The 25,261-nt window shown below is 31.8% G+C and overlaps 1 protein-coding gene, 1 long non-coding RNA gene and 1 other non-coding gene across 6 annotated transcripts; 1 reads left to right on the forward strand and 2 right to left on the reverse strand.

Annotated features, from left to right (window-relative positions):
* Positions 1-227: 227 nt before the first annotated feature.
* On the reverse strand, positions 228-301 carry TRNAR-UCG (transfer RNA arginine (anticodon UCG)). Its single transcript has one exon. It is a non-coding gene; the product is annotated as a tRNA-Arg (tRNA).
* A 1,828-nt stretch (positions 302-2,129) lies between these two features.
* Positions 2,130-7,974, reverse strand: LOC107953418 (phospholipase D delta). 4 transcript variants are annotated; one of them, XM_041108242.1, is made up of 11 exons: positions 7,814-7,971; positions 6,255-7,506; positions 5,943-6,059; positions 5,575-5,769; positions 4,511-4,783; positions 4,360-4,428; positions 4,100-4,247; positions 3,314-3,462; positions 3,008-3,181; positions 2,720-2,917; positions 2,130-2,603 (listed from the first exon to the last, which is right to left on the reverse strand). In XM_041108242.1, the coding sequence occupies exons 2-11, from the start codon at positions 7,185-7,187 to the stop codon at positions 2,310-2,312; spliced, it is 2,550 nt and encodes an 849-aa protein (XP_040964176.1). In that variant the 5' UTR covers positions 7,188-7,506; positions 7,814-7,971; the 3' UTR covers positions 2,130-2,309. The 4 variants fall into 4 exon arrangements, with proteins under 4 accessions (XP_040964176.1, XP_040964175.1, XP_040964173.1 ...); XM_041108241.1 differs by having other exon boundaries at positions 2,720-3,181; positions 6,255-7,502; positions 7,814-7,974; XM_041108239.1 differs by having other exon boundaries at positions 2,720-3,181; positions 7,814-7,974.
* A 10,963-nt stretch (positions 7,975-18,937) lies between these two features.
* LOC107953419 (uncharacterized) lies at positions 18,938-20,336 on the forward strand. The gene is made up of 2 exons (XR_001699203.2): positions 18,938-19,227; positions 19,986-20,336. It is a non-coding gene; the product is annotated as an uncharacterized lncRNA (long non-coding RNA).
* Positions 20,337-25,261: the final 4,925 nt, after the last annotated feature.

Here is a 25,261-nt window from a genome sequence, read left to right on the forward strand (position 1 = left end):
CAAAATAGTAAAATTACATCCTCATTTCCTCTGAACTAACCAAACCTTGCCTAGAAAATATGGTAAGGACGCAGCATGATCCAAGTGAAAGCTTCTTCATAAAATGGCAGAGACAAATGAAAAAACAAGAGAGACAAAGATTAAAGCAAAAGGAAAGGAGAAAAAGAAACCATACATACTGGGTGAATTGTTGAAAAAAAGCCCTGTTGAACAAAAAAGGAAAAAATCGACCACAGTGGGAGTCGAACCCACGACCTTCTGATCCGAAGTCAGACGCGCTAATCCACTGCGCTATGCGGTCGTAGTTGCTGTACCTGTTAAACTAATTTATTTAACTTTTAAATTTTGATCAGATTACTACTCTTTCCCCAAGTAAGATCGTGTTTATATAATCTCACTAGTTATAAAATAAATTCTATTTTTAATAAAAAAATTTTACTTAATTAAAAATTGAAGTTACAATAATTTAATCACGCATTATAATGTTTTAATAAAAAAGTAAGTTGGGTCAATTATGTATATACATAATTAAGTTAAGCTTGTGAATCAATGTTTGTGTCAATCATTTTAAAGGCATAATTTAATATTAAAAATATTTTATTCTCTAACAGATTCACTATGGATAAGCAATGATAACTGAAATTATGGAAAAACATCATTTAAGAAAAATAATTTTTTGTTAGCAAAATATGTAAACTTAGGTTGTAACTTATCGATTCGATGTTTATCTTCGAATGATCTTTTTATCTCAAAAAAGATACTTACAAATTATTTGATTTGAATACATCATTTAAAATTAAATTAAAATATTAAATTTAATATATATTATAATTTTTCAATGGTTAAAATTAATTTTATACTAATTATTAGAAAAAATTATAGATTTTAAATTAGCTTGTGGTCATGAACAAAATGTATGAATATTTTTCTGTAAATTAAATTATGATAACAAACTATGTAAATGAAAATACATGAATTCAAAAAAATTTAGATTATTATTTTTTTCTAAATGACTATGATATAAATATAACAAATTACTATTAAAAGTCATATTAGTTTATAATATTGTATATATAATCTTTTGAAAATTGCACATTTAAAAAAAATTCTCTATTTATTTTCTATCTTTTTTTTCTTTATTTTTTCACTTTTCTTTTTTTAATCAAGTTAGTGTTGATGTCTTTATTATGCTTAGATTAAGGATTACATCCCTGTATGTTAATTTTAACATATTTAGTTTATTTATTTTTATAAAGTTATTAACTATTTCAAATATCTAATAGATTTAATATTCGATTAAATAGTGAAATAGATCTTTTTTTTTTAAAAAAAACATCATTTCTAACTACATGTATGACTTAATCACCTTCTAATTAATCATGTTAACATAGAATTTATTAGTATCATTCACCTTAAAAGGAAAAAAATAAATTATGTTAGATTAAATTACAGAGGCTAAATCTCAAATCTGAGTATAATAGAAAGACCAAAATTTGAACTTTCTTTCTCCCTCCCAAGTCCCTTCTTCTCTCTCCCAATGCCCCACTCAAACTAAAACTCAATGTTTTTGGAATTAAACCAGTGGTATAATCGATTAGATCATCGGTTCTCAATCAAATCGGTTCATACGGATCAAATAAAAAAATTTATAAAAATCGATTCAATCTTTTTCAACCGTCAATTCAATTGATTCTAATTAGTTCACGAATTAATCGATATTTTATCTTATTTTGATCTGATGTTCTGCCGATTCTCAATCCATCCAATCTGGTTCTGTTCTAAATTGTGTTAAATATAGGTGGAAAGCTCAGAGGAAATGCTAGATGTTAAACGCTGGGATAGGGACTTAACAAGTCCCTAGCTGCAGTAAAATATGTATTTGTAAATATAGATATCGGAATCTGATCCATTAGAGAAAAAAAATGGAAAACAATGGATGTTTAGTAGGAGGATGTAATAATTCCAATACTTTTTTTTTCCTTTAATCCTTTAATCTAATGAAACAGATATCTTGAAACAAGGTTTCAGTAACAAGCTAAAAGACTAATGTCAACATTCTCATACTGATTTAATGTGAAGCGAGGAGAGCAGGATTTCTATCTGTGCAACTTGTTTGCAAGAAAGGGATATACATCAAAAATAAGTTTTTTTTTTTTTAAATACACTCAGCACAGCTTCTGAGGTCTTAACAATCATTAAAATATTATTTTTCTCATGAAATAATGTCTAACTTTCTATCATATCTTAACTCTTGTTTAATGATACATCCTGCAATTTGTGGTTTACAATGGCATCGCCATGTCTGTTCTTTAAGTTGTTAGAACATCAGGAAGGTTGGTTGATGCTCCAAGAACTTTACCACCAACATCAGGAAACGTTTCATGGCCCGGGATTGGATTAACCGTCCCGTCTCTTCCAATTTCATATGGATACTGCATCAAGTGTCCCGTCAATTCGCAGTATTCGTCCTCCACATAGGCTTTCCAGTTACTTTTGGCAATCTCATTAACAAGTTTTACACAGTCCAGGCTTTTTGGATCCCGGAAATTATCATCGAGTTTTCCCATTTGCTCGGCCCACAGAGACATCCGGTAACCATAAACCTACAGCAAACAATACTGTTGCAGCTTACAAATCTAAATAGTATACAGGTTGTTACTGCCTATATTCGATGGCATCAAGTTTATGAAAATCTGAAAAAGAGTCAGGAGTCCCAAACCTGGCCATGTGGGTGGGATTTCTTTCCTGCCCAAGTATAATGTGGCTGGTAAGCACCCATAGCTATCTCGGTGTCCCTTGAACCTTCCAAGGATCTCTGGTTAATGTTAGCAGATCCCATTATAATATATTCATCATCCACTATCATCCCTTTTGCATGAACATATACCATGAATCTGCGGAACTTTTGCACCAATGCCTGCCAAAATAAGAGCAGATTGCTAGAGTTAATCCAATATAATGCCATAGGACACATAAAAATAAAAATAAAAACAAGAAAAGCTAATACCAGTTCACGGTTATCCTTATGGTGATTTAGTTTAGTTGAACTTTCTGAAGTTGGAGGCTCACGTTTACCGAGGCAATAGAAGTTCAAATAATCTTGTGGATGATATTGATCAGAAAGGCCTGCTTTTAGTAGTTCTTTTGCAATGATCGAGTACATCATGGTCACGGTTTGTCCCTATGTATTTAAACAAAAAAATGGGATGAATCACATAGATCCATTGGAAATTTCCTTCTTTTTTTTTTCTTTAGTTGCAGTGAAAAAGGTTCACACTATTAGAGCATAATTCTTAATAAGGAATGGGAAAACCTGAAAATATAATATTTCCTGCACAGCATTGCTAGTTGGCGCACCCTCTGGCCACATAGGTATTACTATATACACCGCAAAGCGCTCATTTGCACGGATTTTTCCAGCAATTTTCAGGGCCAGCTCCATAGGAACTAAGTTATCAGCACCTAGTTATAAACAAAAAATCCCATTCCCATCTCATATATGATGCCCACAATACAAGAAAAGCAGATAAAACACTCCATAAACAAAGAACTGAAGACTTAATTTTATCTTGCCCTGAAATCAGAGTAAACTATAAGCATGTCGAGATTATGTCAAGATGTTAATAGGGAAATCCAAATAAAAATGAACTTATAATCAAGCTACCACTGGGACTTTTAGAAAATATACCAAGGAACCGTAATTCGAAAGAAAAGAAATAATGCAATTACTATAATCTTTTATGCGTATATACACATGCTGAACATAGTGATGTGAGTAAAGGAGAATCATTGATGTTTATCTCGGATGGTATACAGTAATTATGCATCTTTTAGCTAACTGGAGATAGGTCCATTCGTTTTATTGACATTATGAAGTGGTTGGAGGATATAGAGTGCATCAATTACCATCAAAATAATATTAGCTAAAAGGAAGGACAAATATCAATCAGTGTGAATAGTTGATTTGTTCAAACATAACCGGAGAAGGACAACCAAGCCATGGTTAAATGGTAGTTCCCGCAAAAATTCCCTTTCAACCAGCTAAAACAAAACAAAACAAAACAAAAAAGTGAAGTATTACCAGTCCATGATTGTTTACCTGCATTTTTGTAGGATGGCCAATAATATGAAGATCCAATGAAATACTGATTCTCTATATATATAAAGTGTTGTGCCGATCTTATTGCTTTTATATAAGCTGTGTGGACGCTCATGTCTACCTTCAAGTTCTTTCCACAGATAAGGTTCTGCAGAAAGATACAAATCAAAATAACAGGGTCCCTTATGGATGTAAAACTTAAAACACGGACTAAGAAAACCGTAATAACCAAAAAGGCATTACAACGGGCTAGTTTTGACCTGAGCTGCAGCTTGCTTAACATCCTTAGGAAATCCTTTTACAGATCCAGAATCAATGGACCGGAAAACCTACCAAAAAGAGAAATGACATTATCTCACCATGATAAGCAGAAAGAATAGATGTCATTTTATGGAACATAATCTTCCCAACCTGCACATGCCAATTCTCTGGGTCTTTTTCTTCTCTAACATGCACAACTGAGTCTCCATCAGAACCAAGAGAGGGACATGCTATTGATGGAACACGGTCTAGCTTTATCAAGGCGTCATCCTGCCAAGGACTGACCTTTCTTACCTTGAAGTCACGCCATTTTGAAACCTTTCTCCATCTTTGCTCAAAATTAGTCAATATGTCATATGCAGCAGGGCCCTCCACTTTGCAGTGTTGATCATGCCATGGTTGCCTTGGGCCATATGCGTTAGTCTACATGTCAAGAGTTTGACTGTCAAAACCAATTCCAAATAATATGACAGCATCTTGTTCAAGCAACTAGAAACTAAACCATGTACCAGAGAGATAGCTACATGCAGGACACCATATCATGCCATTCAACATTGACATCACAGTTATCCAGCACTTTCCAACACAAACAGAAGAAAACAACCTTATCACATCTGACATCAAGCTTATAAGAGTATGAAGCCTTATGCTTGAAGAATGGCATGAATGCCACAAGGATCCGCAAAGATATACTCATGCATATTCAATAAGTGATTGGAACCAAACAGACGTTAACCACAACTAATTGTCTATCTTTCAAATTTTACCACAGGAAATAACTAATGCTATATCTCTATCCTTACCTAGCCCTCCTCAGGGTAAATCTATTGAAACATTTAGGAATCATGGAGGAACGTCTTTCTTCATCAGTTTATAGCAGTAGCAGCAAAAATCTATGAGAACGAAACATAGTTTCTAGCAAGTTTGCTCGTATTAGATTACCTTAAATGTTCATTAGACATGCATAATTTGCGAAAATGTAATGTTTGCTTTTAAGAAGCCTACTTTTAAAAACATTTACATGGATATATAAAAGATCCATTAAATAAATGAAACCCAAAGTAAAGTAACTTCATCCTCTGCTAATGCTATGTATTTCTATAATATGCCCAAAGAAAAAAGCCTCAAACTCTCCAGGTTAGCAGGGCATCATACCAGAAATATCAATGTACACGTACCAATGCAGAAAGTCTGATGTGGAGAAAACCACTTACAGGAAATGTAGGATTATGGAAATCACCCTTAAAGATAGTGTCAAGATCTTGAAAGAGCCGGTGTTCAGGTGTGTCATATCTACCATCGCATAAATCTAGACCACCAATAAAAGCAGTTATTTTCCGAGTTTCTCCTGAGCCTTGGGAGTCAAGAATCACGCACTTCTGATGATGTGTGAAAAGGGTTCCCACGACCTGGATTTGAAGGATACAGTGAAGGCATTGATAAAACAAATCAAATGCATAGCCATCCAGTTATGACCAATAAATAATAAAAATCTTTCATGAGTATCCAAGTGGCAAACAGAAGTACAGTTCTTTTGGTACTAATACATAGTTCCGAAAATTCAAAGAAATAAATGCCTTACCTGTTGCTTGAAAAAACTAAGTTTGCTGCTTGCATAGCGCGGAGAGAGAACACAATGAACATTTGTGCGTTTGAAAAACTTTCTAGTCTCTTCATCATGAGTCTGCATAACACCTTCCTGCATTCAAGCCTAGCATCATTCAGGATGCATGTATGGCTAAATAAAATCTGTAAATGAATATGCTATTCCATGTGCAGAAGTGGGGTATATTGGTTAAGGGTGGTTTGGGAATGCAACAATAACATTAAAAAGGGGCTTTAAAGGCATGTGAAAGCCTATTCTTAGGAATGACATCAGAGTCATGAAGAGTACCGTTTTCAACAGAAGCTTGTCATGTGAAGTTTTATCATCCCAGATCAGCAAAATCACACGGACCCCTTCTTGCGACTTGTATTTCAACAACTCTCCCAAAGAAAGCTGGCCTTCCTCCGGTAAAGGCTTTGTTGATTCCCTCACAAGTTTTATAGGATGGAAGACAGACCAACCAACTACATATATGAGATGACGTGCATCCAGAATGGCATGGCATATGTCTTCCCAACAACTGCCTTGCTTAAAACTTTTTCCATTATCAAGTGGAATTTCAGGTAGCATGGACTCAGGTACATGAGCATCCTGATAAAGGGTTATATTCCCCCCTTTACGGAGAGGGAAATATGTATATGGAACCCCCGTGTAATCTGGTCCCCTCCCTACACCTTGTTGATATATAGGGTTTACACTCACTGGTTTATACTGAAGAGAAACATGCAGTTCAGGATTTCGATCACTCTTAGAATTACCAACAATAGCAAACCAACCGCTAATTTCATCTCCGGTAACGACCTTTTCAACTGCTATCTCAACTACTCCTATAAGTTCAGCACCTAGAACATCATTGTCCTTGACATGAAACTCAATTTTTCCTACAGGGTGTGCAACTGGCACAACAAAATGTTCATCCCACACGGGGTTCTCGCAATTAGAAATTATTCTAGATTGCGCAACTGTAGCCCCCAAAAGGCAAACAGATACATAAGGGTCACTAGTATTCATAGTATGCTTGCTAGAGGTCTTGCCAAAGGGCTTGATAGAGGCCTTCTTTTTGTTTCCAGAGCTACACATTGAAAACAATCTCCTCATTCTGTCTGAATTTAAATCCATATTTGGAAGAGATTTAGCTTCTATAATCCAGATATCAAGTTCGCCATGAAGGAAAGTTGCTCCCTCAATCTCCCTTTTGCTTGGGAATTTGTCACGACCCATTCTCACTAGGAATTAAGCAAAGAACAACTCGTTGAAGCATCTCATGTTTACCAAACCTCAACCCCGCACCTAAAATCACAACAATCTGCTAAAATAAGAGAGAGGTAGATTTCTTTCCCCGGAATCTCTACTTGTATACGATTCAGTACGTGACTTGTGCCTACATCTCAAAGCTAGTGAGCAACTCCAATTGAACAACAAGACTCGGTGCTTGAAGGATGCATCATCTTTTATCATAAAAATGAAGCACTCAGACAAAATGAAATACTCAAGAAAATGTTTCCATTACTCCGCCAAGCTGATCCGACAATCATCCTGCCTAATAAGAAAAGAAAAGGAATTCAGAATTGAATGCACCATCACTCGGTGCCTGGAGAAATTTCATTGATAAATAACTATCTTTTCCAAAAACAGTTCATATTCCATATAAACGTATTTCAATGATCCTAATTGATCATCAACATAAATGAAAAGGAAAAAGAGTTCATCATTTAGTTACAAAATGCCGCCATATCAACGTATGAAAAAAACCTATTATATATACCAAAAAGAAAACAATATTTTGTAGATATCAAAACCAGCAAGAGAATTCAAAATTGAGAATGAAGAAAAGGAGCCTAACCCACATTATGGTTATGGAATGCAAATGCAATAGTTGTTTTGCATTAAGTGGAGTATTAAGAGGGGTGCTGAAAAGATGAGGAAGAATATCAAATTTATGAATGGGGTTAAAGAAAGGAAGAGAAAGAGAAACAGCTGAAGAAGAGTAAAGGAGATAAGAAGAACATTTTGCCCGCATTTTCCTTGTTTGAGTTTTGGTTGAGTGAGGGAAAATTGAAGCGAATAGGGGGGAGAAATAAGAGGCAACGATTGGTTTTGATTGAAACTTGGAACTTGTAAGGAACCCATTATCCTTAATTCACACCCATTGTTACCCGAATTATACGCTTATATGTCGATTTTTCTTCTAAATATTTAATATGTATGACAATTTAGTCGAAGGTAAGGACCAAGTTTCAAGGTTGCTGCAAAAGGATCATAAGTAACGTGATCTGCGAAATGAATACAAGGCCATGCAACTTGATATCACTCTCAAGTACCTTCCGACTGCTTTCGACAGAGAAAAGAAAACCCAGTGTGCAACATGCAAGTTGAGTTTTCGACTTTCGAAATGGAGGTTCCCTAGATAGCATGGAAGTTTGGTGTCTCCAAAAGGAACAAAATGCAGGTCGCCGCCCCAATGGAATAATACGGTCATTCTCTACCACTGGCAATCGCAGAATTGCTACCGGACACAAATAATCAGAATCAGTTGGAGGTGTAGTGAAAGCCATATCAGAGGTTTCTATAAAAAATTATTTACACTTGTTCTACCTTCTCATCAAAGAATACTCCACACTCAAAACTTAAGTTTCTCCAAAGGGAAGACAAGAGATGGATTGATTAAACGCAAAATTGACAAGAGAGTAATTCTGTTTTCTAAAAGTGGTATTTAAATTATAATTTTTAAAGTTCACTGCATGGTTTTTTTTTTCATATCAATACTTCGTATAAAGGTTATTATGTGAACAATAATGTCCTTATCTATCCTAAATTAAAATTTTTGTTGCTCTCTAATTTTGATATAATCAATTAATATGTTTTCCTTTTACTTAGTAAAGGTATATGCCAATTAATCTACATCATTTAAATACTTGGTTTCGTCTTATAATATTGTATTTATGATTCGCATTTTGAATATGTATGAATACAACATCTATAGGATAACTTTTGTCGTAAAAGTTTTCTAGCGTTTTTATATCATATTTTATATTTCTCTTGATTTGTAATCTAATATACAAATCAATTGGTTTGATTGGGCCGGCTATATGTTGTGTATTATCAACGATTTCCACAAAAGGTGATAAGATGATGTCTTAAGCAGTTACATATAAGAGACCCTTGACACAAATAAAGGAGTTATGAGTTCCATACAATTCCCTCTCAATACAACTTCTTTCAAATTCATTAAAATTTCATAGACTGATTATTGAAAACCTACTATGGTAGAATATTTGTGTGATATTTTCTTAGACTTTGCACGCGTAATGCATATTCCTTCTAGTTCTCTAAGCGAAGCTTTTTGCATCACAATGCCCTTTTGCGTTGGTTTGGCCTTTCATAAGTGAAGACAGAATAAAGCATCCATAATAAAGGCACTTACTATTTGCTCTTGATTCAACACACTTTTATTGTCGTGTCCAAGTTGAAGTAGATACTTTTACTTTCTCTCGAACCATAGTAATATTATTTTATTTAATTAGATTATTGAATCATTTATTTCTCTTTATATTTTTTTAGTGTTTATTTCTACACATGTCTTTTTTAGGGGATCTACAACCATTATGTGGCATAGGAGTTACATCACGTACGAAACTTAATAGTATACCACTTCTACAAATAGCTCGAAATGTTGCATCTATTCTAAGACCAAGACCCTTTATCATAACTTCTGTTCATTGCATACCTTGGTCTACCACTGCTCGAATAGCATTTCCCACAACGGTTTAAGCAGCAAAAAGGGTCCCCCTTTTTGTACCATTGAATCCACAAGTGTTGGTGGAGGACCAAGAGATTATTCGACCCCATACATCTGTAACAGTAACAATGGTATTGCTGAAACTTGTTTGAACATGAATAACTCCTTTTGGTATTCTATGTGCACTTTTCCGTGCACTACTACGCCATTCCTACATGAATTAACTTTTAGTATAGGTTTTGACATATTTTATCATTTCATAAAGATAAGTCAAAGATACATAGATATATCCATTCATGTCAAAACAGATCTTTTATTTTTATTTGTTTATCGCTTTCTTTAAGATTAGTTTCTTTTCTTTTAGGAGTTCTTTTTAGAATAGAAATATTATTCTCGTCTTTATTTATGTCTCGGATTAAAACAAATTATGATAATTTGTCCCCTCTTACAAATTAGGCAATACTTTTCACAAATTTTACAAACGGAAGCCCTTATTTTCATAATTGTTATTCCTTTTTTTTTAATCCGTTTATTGGAAGAAAATAAGTTTCTTTACATTTCAAATGGATCCCCTTGAAAGGAATCTTGAAGTTGAAAATTGTTCAAATCCTTGTTGCGAAGGCTGTAAATTATACGCACCTGGTTGAACTTGTAACACCCCTAACCCGTATCCGTCGCCGGAATAGGGTTACGGAACATTACCAGAATAAATAGATCAAATACATGTATTTCATATTATTTAACACTTATGTCAGATATTATTCATAAAGTCTCTTATATGAGCCATTGAGGCCCAGAACATACATTAGAAACAGGTCGGGACTAAACCGGGTGCTTAGAGAATTTTTTGAGAAATTTCAAAAATTTTCCTAGGTGAAGGGTACACACACCTGTGTGGTCAGGCAAGGTGACTCACACGGCCATGTGACACGCTCGTGTCCCAAGCTGTGTGGGTATTCGAAATAGGGCACACGGCCATGTCTCAGCCCGTATTCAATTCATCTTTTAGGAAAAATTATCGTTTTGCCCATATACTTTTAATTAATTCTGATTTCGTCCTTAGGCTTGAAAAAATGAAATTCATGCAATTTAATCCTTATCCCAAGCCTAACTGATTTTTACATATAACAATAGTAGCTCATGTATTTCACAAAATTCATAATTTTTCCATGAATTTTACATCTTTTTAATTTTGTCCCTAAATCATAATTTCATCAAAATTCTCTTTACATCTTTTTAATTTTGTCCCTAAATCATAATTTCATCAAAATTCTCTTTACAAAAGTTGTTTATCTATCAACAACTTTTCATTTTCTACCATAAAACTTCATAATTCATGGATACTCATCCATGAAAAAACTTTAATACTTTGATAATTTTACAAATTAATCCCCGAGATAGCTAGATTAAACTATTACGATCTCAAAAATATAAAAATTACTAAAAACGGGAGAAGAAAACATACCTAATTGAGCCAAGTAAGCTTGTTAACTTCAAGCTCTCCAAACTAGGGTTTTCATGTATTTTTATTTGGGAAAGATTATGAAAATGATGATATTTTCTTATTTAATTAAAATATCATCTTTTATTATTTTATCTTTCTAATTTAGTTCTTTTTTTATTTAATTTTTCATGGATGAATCATCATACTTATCTACTAACTCCTCTTAATGGTTTATTTGTCATATAAGGACCTCCAATTTTGAATTCTATAGCTATTTGATACTTATAGCTACTAGAACTCCACTTTTGCATTTTATACAATTTGGTCATTTCCATCTAAATAGACATGTAACCAATAAAATTTCTCTACGAAATTTCCATACGATATTTTAATTATAATGCAGATCATAAAATAATATTAAAATAATTTTTCTTCAGGACTCAGATTTGTGGTCCCGAAACTACTGTTCCGATTTCACTAAAAACAGGCTGTTACAGAATCATAAGCACTTACTCCACTTTTGTTGACTCTATCCTACGTTGGTAAAACTCTCCTGAAACTTAACCTAGAATCAGATATTCATTATCTAAAGGAATTGGGAGTTGGAGTGATTTACTAATGAAACCTCCATGAACCTTTTTTTTTTGTTCATTTATTCCAAGTAAAACTTCCTTGACATATCAACTATTGTAAGGCAAGAGGAGTTCTATCAGAAAACCCATGTTTTTTTTTCACAAATGGAAAGTTACGAATACAATTTGTGTACTAGATAGATTACCATATATAACACAATTTCTCCACCAATTCCTTCTAGTCGAGCCTCCCAATTTGTCATTATACCCCAAGAAGTAGAAAGAATTACAATCCCCATCCCACCTAAAATTATAGGAATTTGTTGATAGTTAGTATAGATTCGTAGACCTGGTTGACTAATCCGTCATAAATTTAAAATAGTTCTATGTGGTCCTTTTTTATTCCTTCTATGTCGTGGGGTTAAAACCAATAAAATATTAGTTGTGTTCTCGATGTTTCTTTACGTTATCGATAAGACCTTCTCGTAAAAGTATTTTAACAATGTTTTCAATGATGTTAGTAGATCCTATTTGAATTATTCCTTTTCTATTCATATCAGTATTTCGTATAGAGGTTATTATGTCGGCAATAGTGTCCTTACCCTTGGTAAACTAAAATTATTGTTGCTCCCAAATTTTGATATAATCATGGGTTTTTTTTTACTTAGTAAATGTATATACTTGAGACACAATCTACTAATTAATCTATGCCAATTAAATACTCTAAATATTATAACTATATTTGGGTCTAGTCTTATAATACCTAAAGAGCTAATGAAACTACTTTAATGAAATTAATTGTCTTAGTTCCCAGACGATCGCACTAAAAATTCAAGTACCTTTCCAACTTCCTTCTTGATCAATGGCAACAACAACATTGTCATCATATTGTATTATCATCTCATTGTTGCGTTTGAGTTCTTTACAAGTACGTACAGTCGACTCTAATCACTTCTGGTCTTTCTAGAGGGTATTTGGTGCTACTTTCTAGATCACAGTAAATAACGTCATCAGTATGAGCATATCAATGATTACTAGCTCCTATGACTCGAATACACATCAATTCTCAAGCCTCACTATTATCTAATACATTCAAATGGTTCTAAGTTTGAATAATATTTTAAATCTCTTTTTCAATGTATGCCTATCCTAAAATAATGAATTGAGTTTTTATAGGCACTTTTTATGCCGCTATTGAAATAGTCTTTTTAGCTATATTTTCATCTACTCTATTTATTTCATAAAGTATTCTGTCAGGTTTAACGACTGCTACCGAATACTCCGGAGATCCTTTGTAACAGCCATTTTTAGTGGTGCTGGAAACAATGGCTTCAGGACCACGATTTCGACGAGCGAATTAGTACTTTTTATTTATTTAATATCTATTAATATCTATGAGGATTTATTAGAGTCTTATAAGAATTTGGTTAAGAAATTTTAATGTTTGGATAGTTAATTAAGTGAAAATGATTAAATCGTAAAAGTTGTAAATGTTATATTCTTTAAGCTAAAAGTGTTATTTTAGATAAGAACAATAGTGGAAGCCTTACTGAATAATTATGCCCTTACTTGTGGTAGTGGATGGTTGTGACTTGGTATATAGTGAAATTTAGTTTAAATTAGAAGGTCATTTTGGTTAATAGGTAATTAATAAACGAAAACATATGACAAAGATGAAAAACTCATCTTCCTCCTTTCTTTCACCCTAAAAATCGAAACACCATAGCCAAGGGAGGAACAAGCTTCGGTTAACACATATTCAATTGCATGGTATGATTTTTTGGCCTGTTTTTAATGATTTTTATGTTTTTGAATTCGTTTTAGCTCAATCTAGCTAACCCAGGGGTATATTTGTAAGATTGTTAAAAGTTTAGGGACTTGCCATGAATGAATTGGAAGTTTTTGTAAATTTAGTTGATAGATTTTTAAGGTTGGTTGTTAAATAAATGAATTTTGTTAAGTGATTTTTGATGATTTTAAGGTTTAGGGACTTATTTATGGAATGTAAAATTTAAGGAAAATATGGTGAAATAATGAAAGAAATGGGTTGTATTGAACCCTAGGGAAAATCAACTAGCATGACGTTAAATTATTTATGGTTAATTTGCAAGTTTCGAGTTTAGGGACTAAACTGCGTAAAAGTTAAATTTTAGGGTTAATTTTGTAAATTCACATTAAAATGTAATATAAGCTTGAATTAATTAGTTTAAGCTATTTGAATTATTTAATTGAATGAAATTATTATTTAGATCAAGACACAAAACAATCGTACTTGAAACGCAATAAAGCTAAGGTTTTAAATTAGTCATCAGCTCTACTTTTGCATCTGTGTTAGTCGAGGTAAGTTCGTATTTCAATTAAACTAATTCATTTGATTTCATGATGTAAATTGATACCTTTAATTACATATCTATGAAATGGTGTTTGGATTTTCTTAATTGAGAAACGGAAAAGACCATGATTGAAATATATCATAGCATTATACTCGAAAAGGAAAAGATCATGGTTGAAAGATACCATGGCATCCCCGAAACAATGAAAAGGTTGAAAACGATATCATTTGAAAGGATAGCATTGGAATGAACTATTATGCAAATGTTTTAAGGCTTGTTTTGTGAATAAACATTTTTGAATATATAAGAGTGTTTTGAAAATTATGTATGTTTTACACAAAGTAAATTTAGTAATTAAGTTGTGTTTACATGAATTTGAACTTACTAAGCATATTGTGCTTACGTGTTGTGTTTTCTTGTAGATTTCGTGAAGCCTAGTAGATCGGAAGTTCAAGTCAGAGCATACACACTATCCTTCTCTTCCTTGGTAGATGTTTTGAGTTGTTTTGGAACTTGGTTATGAATTACATGTATTAGAACTTTTGTTGGCTTGTCTATGTTGTTTGTGTTTGATACTTAGTTTGGTGACATTTTGTGGTCAAGTATATATATGTTTAGTACTTTGAGCAAGTGAATTAGTTGCAAGTATTTTAAGTCTTTTGCTTAATGTTCAAGGTGATGTATATATGTATATAAGTTGTTTAGATGTGAATGGAATGTTTGATTAGTTCTAAATATATGCATTTAGGGTGATAGATAGAATTGTAATTATGGTTGATTGGAAAATTGGTTATGTGATTATTTTTCTCATGATGATGTTAAATACCATTTGGTTTGGTGTTGGATAACTGTTTGGTTTTGGTTCATTTTGGCTTATAAATTGTAGTGTCAATAAGGGCACATTGGTTAGGCACCTAGGTTGATTGATTTTTGGTATGTTTTGATGTCTTTGAATGTGTTTTAACCATATGAAAGTATCTTGAATTGGTTTGGTTTGGTGCTCAAGTAATTAGGTTTGAACTAGTTTGCATTAAGGGTAATTTGTGAAGCACACGGCCTGGGACACGAACTGTCACACGGTCATGTGCCACACACAGCCACATCATACGGTCATGTGTCATTTAAACTTTAAGTGTAGGATGGACCACACGGTCTAAAAGAGTTACACGGCTTAGCGACACGGTCTGTGACCAAACTTCGAATGTACACGACTAAGCTTCGAATGCATACACGGTCTGGCACACAGCATGTGACACGACCATATGACCCTATATCAAATACCCACACAGGTGGACACACGGGCTGAGACACGGTCGTGTGTCCTATACTTCGAATTGAACATGGTTGAGCACACGACCATGTTTTCAAGCCCCACGGCCTGGCCATAAGGTCGTGTGACCCCTACTTTCAAAATTGTGCATATCTTCCAATTTTTTTTGTTTTGTTTCAAAATGGTCACCGAATGTTCCCAAACTATTTTTAGGGCCCCTTAGGGTTGGTTTAAGGTTTGTAATGGTATTTTATGATATAAATGAAATGTTTAAATGAATGTTAAGAAATAATTTGAATAATTGTTTTGTTTGTGATTTATTGTACTTAATTGTTCTATAATATCTCGTATCCCTAATTCGGCAACGGAGACAGGTTATGTAACACCCTTTACCCGTATTCGACACTGAAATAGGGTATGAGGCATTACCGGAGTTTACTAATTAATTTTCAGACATTCCATTTTTATCTAACATTCATATTCATAACCAATTTAACTTATACACACCATTATAACAAGAATCAAATCATCCAAAATTACCGATAGAGCAAATGGATACTGTGATATATCTCCAACAAGCTTCTAATTCAATCGAGCTTCCGGTAATCATTTAAATGCATCAAATAATTATACATATTACCAATAATAATTCGATACCAATAATAAAACACACATATATATAATATTCATTACCAAATAGCATTCACTTCAATTAAAATTATATAGAATATAGGTCATACGAGCTCACCAGACTAAATTGCAGAAATACTAAAATTTAGGGACATTTTGGAAATTTTCTATTTTTCTCAAATTTCCACCCAATATTGTTCTAAATTTCATTGAATTTTGTAATTTAGATAAATAATCAATCCATTTCATGCAATTTGGTCACTTTTAGACATTTTTACAAATTTACCCTTAAAGTTTCACATTTGTTCAATTTAGTCCCTGAACGTAAAACATGTAAATTGGTCATTTTTAATGAAAACTCATGCTAGTTAAATAATCATATGTTTTCCTCCTCCTCCTCTCCATTCCACATCCTTAATGTATATAACATGCTTATAGATAACATTATCTATAATTTCACCATTTACTTATATATATTCATTCAAAGCTGTCCACTTGAGTCGTAGTCACTAAATTATTTATATCTTGAGATATAGAACTCCAAATTAAGATCCGTAAATTTTATCTGAAACTAGACTCACATATGTTCTTACCATAAAATTTTTAGAATTTTTGGTTTATCCAATAAGTACATTTTATTCTTTAAAGTCAACCCTATTCTGCTGTCTAACAGTTCCGACCCTTCTTCACTAAAAATTAATTATCTCCTCATACATAATTATAATGATGTTTCCGTTTGTTTATATTGAAAATAGACTCATTAAGTATTTAAAAATATAAATTTAAGCCTCTAATTATTTTTCTCAAATTTTTTATGATTTTCCAAAGTCAGTAAGGGGAACCCAAAATCATTCTGACCTTATCTCACAAAACCTACTATATCTCATAATTTACAATTCCATTGCTTGAACCGTTTCTTCTATGAGAAACTAGACCCAATAAGATTTAATTTCATATTTTTTTCATCCTCTAATTCAATTTATACGATTTTTGGTAGATTTTCAAAGTCAGACTACTGCTGTTGTCTCGAAACTGTTTTAGTGTAAAATGTTGATAACTAAATTTATAACACTTTCCTTTCCTTTCTCTTCAACATTTTCCATCACTTTCTCTTATTTCCCTTTTTTTAGCATAACAAGAATATAGAACCTTATATAATGAAACTCTACCTTAACATTAATTTCCTACTTTTTCAATAATATCAAACTCAAAAGTGTATAAAAATCTTGATGTTCTTACCTTATGCCATTGATTTCAATCTTTAACTTGATTTTCTCCCTCCTCCAGCTTCTATTTCTTGAATCTAACTTGATATTCTAGCTCCCCCTAGTCTCCTTATCAATTTTCTCTCTTGGTGGCTATGAAAATTTCTTTGATTTCTAAGTGAAAATGGTGAACTTTTGATGAGAGGACCAAATTGTAAAGAAAGAAAAACTTCTTTCTTTTTCCTCTCTTCTCACGTTAGTTTCATGGAGAAGAGATGATTTCTCATCATCTTTTCTTCCTTTTATATTAATCATTTATTAATAAAATAATATTACCTTCTAGAATTCTCTCTCCTTCTAATTGACCATTTTGCCCTTCATAATCTTTTGAAATTCCATCCGTGAGTCATCACTTAATTTGGTAAAATTGCAATTTAGTCCCTCAAAATTCTTCACCTTTTCAATTTGGTCCTAAATTCATCCATTTTCCTTAGTTTTTAGATTATTCCACCCTTAAAATATTTACACTATTGGTCTTTCAACTTTTCATATTTACACTTTAACCCCTCAAGTTTTGAGTATTTACTCTTGGGCAACAAAATTTTTCTCACTTTTGCGATTTAATCTTTTTCTTGAATTAATATGTCATAATATACCTTCCATTGTTGACATAACTCAATTTCCCTTTTTATCACTTTATTTCCTTATTTTACCATATCAGGGATATTATCTTACTTTTTTCTTTTACTGTAGTAATTTTCGAGGTATTACAATTTCATAGCTAGTTAACCCTTCTAGCTTCTAGAATTCAAATTCTACATTTTATACAAATAGGTCATTTCCTTAATTAATCACTAAATCGATAAAATTTTCATATCAATATTTTCATGCAACCTTCCTATCATAATGCAACCCATGTCATAATTTTAAAATAAATTTTTCCTCGTCGGATTTGTGGTCCTGAAACCATTGTTCCAACTAGACCCAAAATCGGGATATTACAGGTTAAGGGTGTTACATCTTTTTCCCGAACTCATAAATGTTTTTGTAGGTCTTAACGTAACTGGTTTGTTTGAAAATATACGTACCCACATTTTTCCACCACGCCATACATTTCACGTCATTACGCAATGCCCCACTTCTATTTATCTAGATGTAATCTAAGCGAGTTCAAATGCTTGAAAAGCATATCTACCGAAATAAATGCAATTACCTTGATAAGATATTCCCTCCATTTTTCCTCTATGTTGTTTACGAAATTGGGTTCTTTTTGGGTTATAGTTGATTGTTGTTTATGAATTTAATCTCTACTATAGAATTGGACATGAAAGTTTCTTCTCACCCAGCCCATTGTGAAAAAAAATGATTAAAAAAGTATTGGCTTAAAGGTGTAAAAAGCCCTCAAACTTTTTCCAAATAAACAATTAAGCCCATGCTTTTTTTTTCACTCAATTAGATACTTAAACAATCAAAATGCATCAAAAAGACACTTTTATTGTAAACTTGAACGGTTGGCCGTTAAAGTTAACTGCTCCTAATTTTTTCAATTAAAGCCACCACGTGTCACAACTAGAGGTGCTCATGGGCCGGGCGGCCCGGCCCGGCCCGACGGCCACCCGAAAAATGGGAGGGTTTAGGTAAAAATATAGGCCCGAAATATGGGCTTGGGCAAAAATCAAGGCCCGTTTAAAAAACGGGCCGGGCCTCGGACAAAATTTTTTTGGCCCGGGCCGGGCCTGGCCCGGCTATAAATAATATTTATTTTATTTTATTATTACATTTTACATTTCAGTGACCTTTCCCATTTCCCCTCCCCATTTCCCCAACCCCGTTAAAATTTTAGACAGAAATCCCTAACCCCTTCCCTTCCCTCCTCCCTTTTTTTCCCCAAATTGAAAACCCACCTACAGTCCCCACCGATCCACCATCCCACCTCCGGTCTCCGGTCCTCCAGCACTCCACCTCCACTCCACGACACTAGGTGGCATTGTTGTTCTCTTCACTTCGATTCTTCTGCAACTTCCGAGTCCGACCCAAACCCTTCAAATCAACAAGTTCAACCTTCAAGGTAACTTCTTTCTATTCTTCTTCACTTTAGTTTTCATTTTAATCATGTATTTAAGACTTAAGAGAAGGCTGCTCTTTATTGCTGAGTTTAGTGACGGTGACATGCTTCGATTTTTAATATACTGTTGCCATGTTCTCTTTGAACTTTGAAGTTTGAAGTCATTTGCTAGTGCTTTTCTGTAAAAATTGTCTAGATGGGCTTGATCATTTTCCAGATTTTGGCATGTCATTTTCCAGATTTTATTTTATTTCCAGAAAAACTGTTTAAAGTTTAAATAAAAATTATTAAGTATATATTTTTAAAATGATTGTACTGTGGCGGAATTTGAATTTGAATTTGAATTTATTGATGTAAAATTAAAATATGAATTACGATGTTAGGTTTACATGTATGAGTAGTAAATACTTCTTGTCATTCGTTTTCTTGGTCAACAAACGGGAATTTGATCTTAAAGATCCTTAAGATTAAAATACGAATGAAGTTAGGTTTACATGGTCATGTTTTTGCAAAGTCAAAATTTCATCTGCTTTTCTTTTTGGTTTGATCTGTTTTTTGGTTGGTGAGAAAGTGAATGAAAAGTTGCTGAAAATGAATTGAATTGAATTTGTTGGTTGATGTAAAATGAATTGAAAATGAACTGTGGCGGGGTTTTGTTTTTCGTAGAGTTTCGGTTAGTAAAAATACATTTTGTAAGCTCATGGGATCAATATCTATAATTAATATTATGTATAATATTGATATTTCTTGTGAATTTACAGATCATATCTCTATTGGTCGAGGTATTCCTTAAATTTAGTGAACCTAATGAGCTTTCGAACACTGTTTTAAATTCTCTTAGTACAACAGTGTTTTAAATTCTCTAATAATGAGCCTATCTACATTTATATCCATATGTTATTTCTTCTTGTATGAAAACAAACCAAGCAAGTTTTAATGAACATAAGAGAAATAGGACGATGATGACGATGACGACGATGAGGATGATGATGTTTCTTCGGTAGCTTTTTAAGATACTTTCCTTCTAAATATGTTGATGGACAATTTATATTTTGTTATGAAATTAAATATGTTGATGGATTAATGTATGAATATTATGGTTTGTTGCTTAATTTTCCAAAGTCAATTTGGACTTTGAAGGTACGTGTACTTGTGGGGTTTAACTTATGTTTTCTTACCTCAAAGATAGTTTGAATCAAAATTAGAGATTTAGTAAATGATAAAACTCAAATTGATTTAATATGATTTAAAAGCAATGGTATTATGCATAGATAATATTTAAATTAATTATGTTATTATGTTATTAATTTAAATTAATTAAATTTGACAGTTTTTTGCAGCTTAAAACTTAAAAGCAATAACAGAATATTTAAATTAATTATGTTATTATGCAATATGCATAGAATATTTGTGACATTTTTTGACAGTTTTGGTATTATTTGACAGTTTTTTGCAGCTTAAAACTTAAAAGCAATAGCAGTGCTTATTGCCCAATGATAATATGCTGCTAGTTCTTATTACTTGTATAATCATTTTTATTTTTATTCTCTTTTTTTAAGAATTGATTGTTACCTAAATGTCACAAATGTGTAATTATAGACAATTAAATAACATTTAAATTCAATTAGTTGGTAATTTTTTAAACTTACAGTGTATTAGTTTAGTGTAATACTACATCAATTCTAACATAAAGTTTATAGATAACATGATGAAAGCTATTATTTAAAAATTTTTTCATTATATACAAAAAAAAATAATTTGATATTTGATATAACTTTAATAAAAATTAGTTTTAACTTTTAAGTAAAAAAAAAAACGGGCCGAGCTGGGCTGGGCCCGGGCTTCATATTTTTTCCACGAGCCAGGCTTGGGCTACATCTCAGGCTATATTTCGGGCCGGGCCCGGGCCTAATAAGTGGGTCAAAATTTTTTTGGGCCCAGCCCATGAGCACCTCTAGTCACAACCTAGGCGTGGCATGTGGTGAAAAATGATTAAAAAATAAAAATCAATAAAAGTTATAAAATTATTATAAAATTTTAATAAAGAATATTTAGAAGTTATTAAAAATTAGAAAAAAAAATTATAAATTTGTAAAATTTTATAAAAATCATAAAATATTATAAAATATATAGAAATGTAGAAAAAAATTATAATTTTTATAAAGTCGTAAGAAAATTATAAAAAATGTAAAGAAATATAAAATTCATAAAAAATTATAAAATTTATTGTATCCCATTATCATGTCTCTTCAGTACGCCCAAGTCGATCATAATCAACCCAATGTTTCCTTGATTTGCTTGCCTTTCTCTCTTACTTACATTCAATCTTTTCTTGCTAGTTTTGTTTATCAAACCAATTTCTACCTAAACTTCAGAAATATTAGAAAAAGTGGGCATCCTTGTAGTTATTGTTGCATTTTGTCACGCCATAGTATACAAAAAATTTGATTCCTTGTGTTGCTTCATTGTCAATGTTTGTAATAATGTATAATGTACGTGTACCCAAAAATTATCTGATTTCATATGTTTGTAATTATTTATATTGAATATGTATGTATGTAACACTCCCCATAGAAGCAACTCCCACAGCAGTTTTGGTGCAAAAAACTTCATCTACTTCTATCAATTCATTCACTGGTATAGCTCTTTCAACTATTTGATTTTATAATATTTTTTACAATTTTATTTTTTTACTATTTTATAAAAAAAATAATTTTTCTATAATACTATATATTTTATAATTTTTATGATTTTTATAAAAAAAATTCAATTTTTTTATAAATTATTTATGATTTTTTTATAATTTTTGTGATTTTTATAAATTTTTTTATTTTATAATAAATTTTAAATATTTTTTCTACAAATTTTTTATATTTTTAATATATTTCCATAATTTTTTATAAATTTTTAATAATTTTTTATAACTTTATTGATTTTTATTTTTTTATCATTTTTCAACAAATGTTGCGACACTTGATGGCTTTAATTGAAAAAATTTTGAGGCCGTTAACTTTAACGGTCAATAGTTGAAGTTAACGATGAAAGGGCCTTTTTGATACATTTTGACAGTTCAAGTATCCAATTGAGTGGAGAAAAAACAGAGACTTAATTGCTTTTCTTGAAAAAGTTCAAGGGCCTTTTACACCCTTAAGCCAAAAATATTTTATTCTTAATCTTAACGTATACAGGTAGTTAATGAATAATAGATTGAATCTTGAGATTCTTTGTTTTGATATTTTATCTGATATGTTAAAAATTTGTATATCTTGTTTGGATATATATATTTAAGGAATTGAACACATATTATATTTCTAGATAATGTCTTATCTTGGTTTTGTTATGATGTATAATGCCAAAAATAGCCTGTAATGGCCTAAATTCAAGGTTATCGGAATAGTGGTTTCGTAACCATAATCCGATTTAAAGAGAAATTTATTTTAATTTTTGCATGAATATTGATATGATAGGAAAATCATATAAAAATATCGATAGAAAAATTTTACCGATTTATTGGTTAGTTAGAAAAAAAATTTTAAAAATTGGGTAAAAAATATTGAGACCTCGATCTAGTAAAACCAAGCCAAAAATATTTTTATAAATATTTATGAAGTGTTAGTAATATGGTATTAAATTTCGTTAGAAAATTTTTACATTTGGGTAGTTAATTAAGTAAAAAGGACTAAATTGAAAAGGGTGTAAAAGTTACTAGAAGAATTAAATAGCTTAATTGTTAAATTAGGAGGGACATAAATTGCAAATAAGCCCAAAAGGAGATATTTTGGGCGGCATAAGCTGAGAAAAATCAGGAGAATTGGTGAAATAAGGGTAAAATGGGAAAATAACAAAATGTACTAAAATAAAAATGGGACTAACTTGTAATATCTAGAATTCTCTTCATATTTTCTTCATTTTCATCATCCAAAAGCTTACTAAGGGTTTATTCAAGCTGGTATTTCATAATTTTTGCACCAAGTGAGTTAATCCTTGCCTTTTTCTTGTAATTTTTGTGTTTCTAAGACTTTTACAACTAGGTCATATTACTAAATTCATTAGTTTTTGATTTCATGGATGAAATTGAAAGTCACTATGGTTCAGTGTTGTAATTTTTTGATGAAATAGCATGAAATTTAAGCTTTAATTGGCTTATGAGATTATTTTATTAGGTAATTTCAATAGAAATTGACTTGTAGGACCTAATTATGAAAAAGTTTGGAATTAAAGCCTAGTGCTAAAATTCTGATTTCCAAAGGTTATAAAGTAGTTTAAAATGATAGAATAAAGTGTTAATTGAGCAGGGATGAAATTATCATTTATTGAAAGCTTAGGAGAAAAATGGTAATTAACATCGTGCACTAAAACAGTTTTGGACAGCAGCAGTAGGTTAACTTTAAAAAATCACCATAAATTGTAGAGATTGAATTAGAGGATAAATAAAATATGAAATTAAATCTTATTGAGTCTAGTTTCTTATAGAAGAAACGGTGTAAGCAATGGAGTTATAAATCATAAGATATAATAGGTTTTGTGAGACAAGGTTAGAATGATTTCGAGTTCCCCTGTTCTGAATCTGGAAAATTGTTAAAAATTGTAAAAAAAATAATTAGGGGCTTAAATTTATATGTTTAAAATCCTTAATGAGTCTATTTTCAAAAGAAACAAACAAGAACATCATTTGAATTCTGTACAATGAGATAATTAATTTTTAGTGAAGAGGGGCTGGAACTGTCGAACAGTGAAACAGGGAAAACTTTAAGGAATAAACTGTACTTATTGACTAAACCAAAAATTATGAAAATTTTATGGTAAGAAGATATGTGAGTCTAGTTTTGGGAAATATTAGCGGATCTTAATTTGGAGTTCCTTATCTCAATATATAAATATTTTAGTGACTATGACTCAAGGAAATAGCTCTGAATGAACTATAAATGATAATGGAATTATAGAGAATGTTACAAATGAACATGAAATGTATTAAATTAATAATTAAATTTATTTATTTAGATCCGAAAAATTCAAATATGAAGCTAGATCGAGGAAAAGAAAAAGTTCAGGATTAGTAGATTTTTGCATACGAACAAGTATCGAGGTAAGTTCATGTAATTTGAATTATATTCTTAAATGCTTGAAATGTATGTTATTGATGTGAATATGATTTGAATGTTCACTGTATGTAAATTGATGAAACATTGATATATTTGATAAAAAGGGGAAGAAATCCCAGTTGAATAGAAGGAAAATTCGATGGATTTCTGAAAAGGAATTGACGGTAAAAAGGATCTAGCCCAGACGGGTGATCCTATCCTGATATAGTCCTCCCGAAGAATATGTGGAAAATGGATTTAGCCCAGACGGGTAATCCAAATTAGGGTCTGAATTTAGCCTGGACTGGTAATTCATATCCTAGCTCATTAGAGTAATTGTCATTGCAGGGGATTAAGCCTGGATTGGTAACCCCGACAATACTCTATGAGTTTATATTACAGGAGATTTAGCCTGGACTGGTAATCCCGCTGTAAGGATGATGTTCGCGGGAGTGTGCTCTCTGAAATGAAAATATGCGCACATGAATATGAATTGACGGACCCAGATTTGTACACTAAAGTGTACCCCTGAAAAATCCATCGAAATTCTGAGAAATTCAACGGGATAAATATGGAAAAATAACAAGGGAATGGAAATCATGGTATTGATGAGCTCATCAATCATGGCATATATTATTGATACATGGAAATTATTGGACTAACTTGAATGTTGAGTTGTGCATGTTAGGAAAATAATGCATTGAATAGATGTATGAATGTTTATTGCATTATATTGAATATATTAGGTAAGTATAATTTTTGTTACATGAGTTTACTAGGCATAAAGTGCTTACCTTATTTTATTTTCCCCTTTTTGGTAGTGTTAAGAGCTCGGAGGTCAAATTCGATCGGAGACGCATCACACTATCAATCTCAAGATTTCGATATATAAAGAAACTTTATTTTGAAAATTAATGGCATGTATAAGCTAACAAAGTAAATGTTAATATGAAATG

The sequence above is a fragment of the Gossypium hirsutum genome, chromosome D12 (assembly GCF_007990345.1).
Source record: "Gossypium hirsutum isolate 1008001.06 chromosome D12, Gossypium_hirsutum_v2.1, whole genome shotgun sequence".
Lineage (NCBI taxonomy): Eukaryota > Viridiplantae > Streptophyta > Magnoliopsida > Malvales > Malvaceae > Gossypium > Gossypium hirsutum.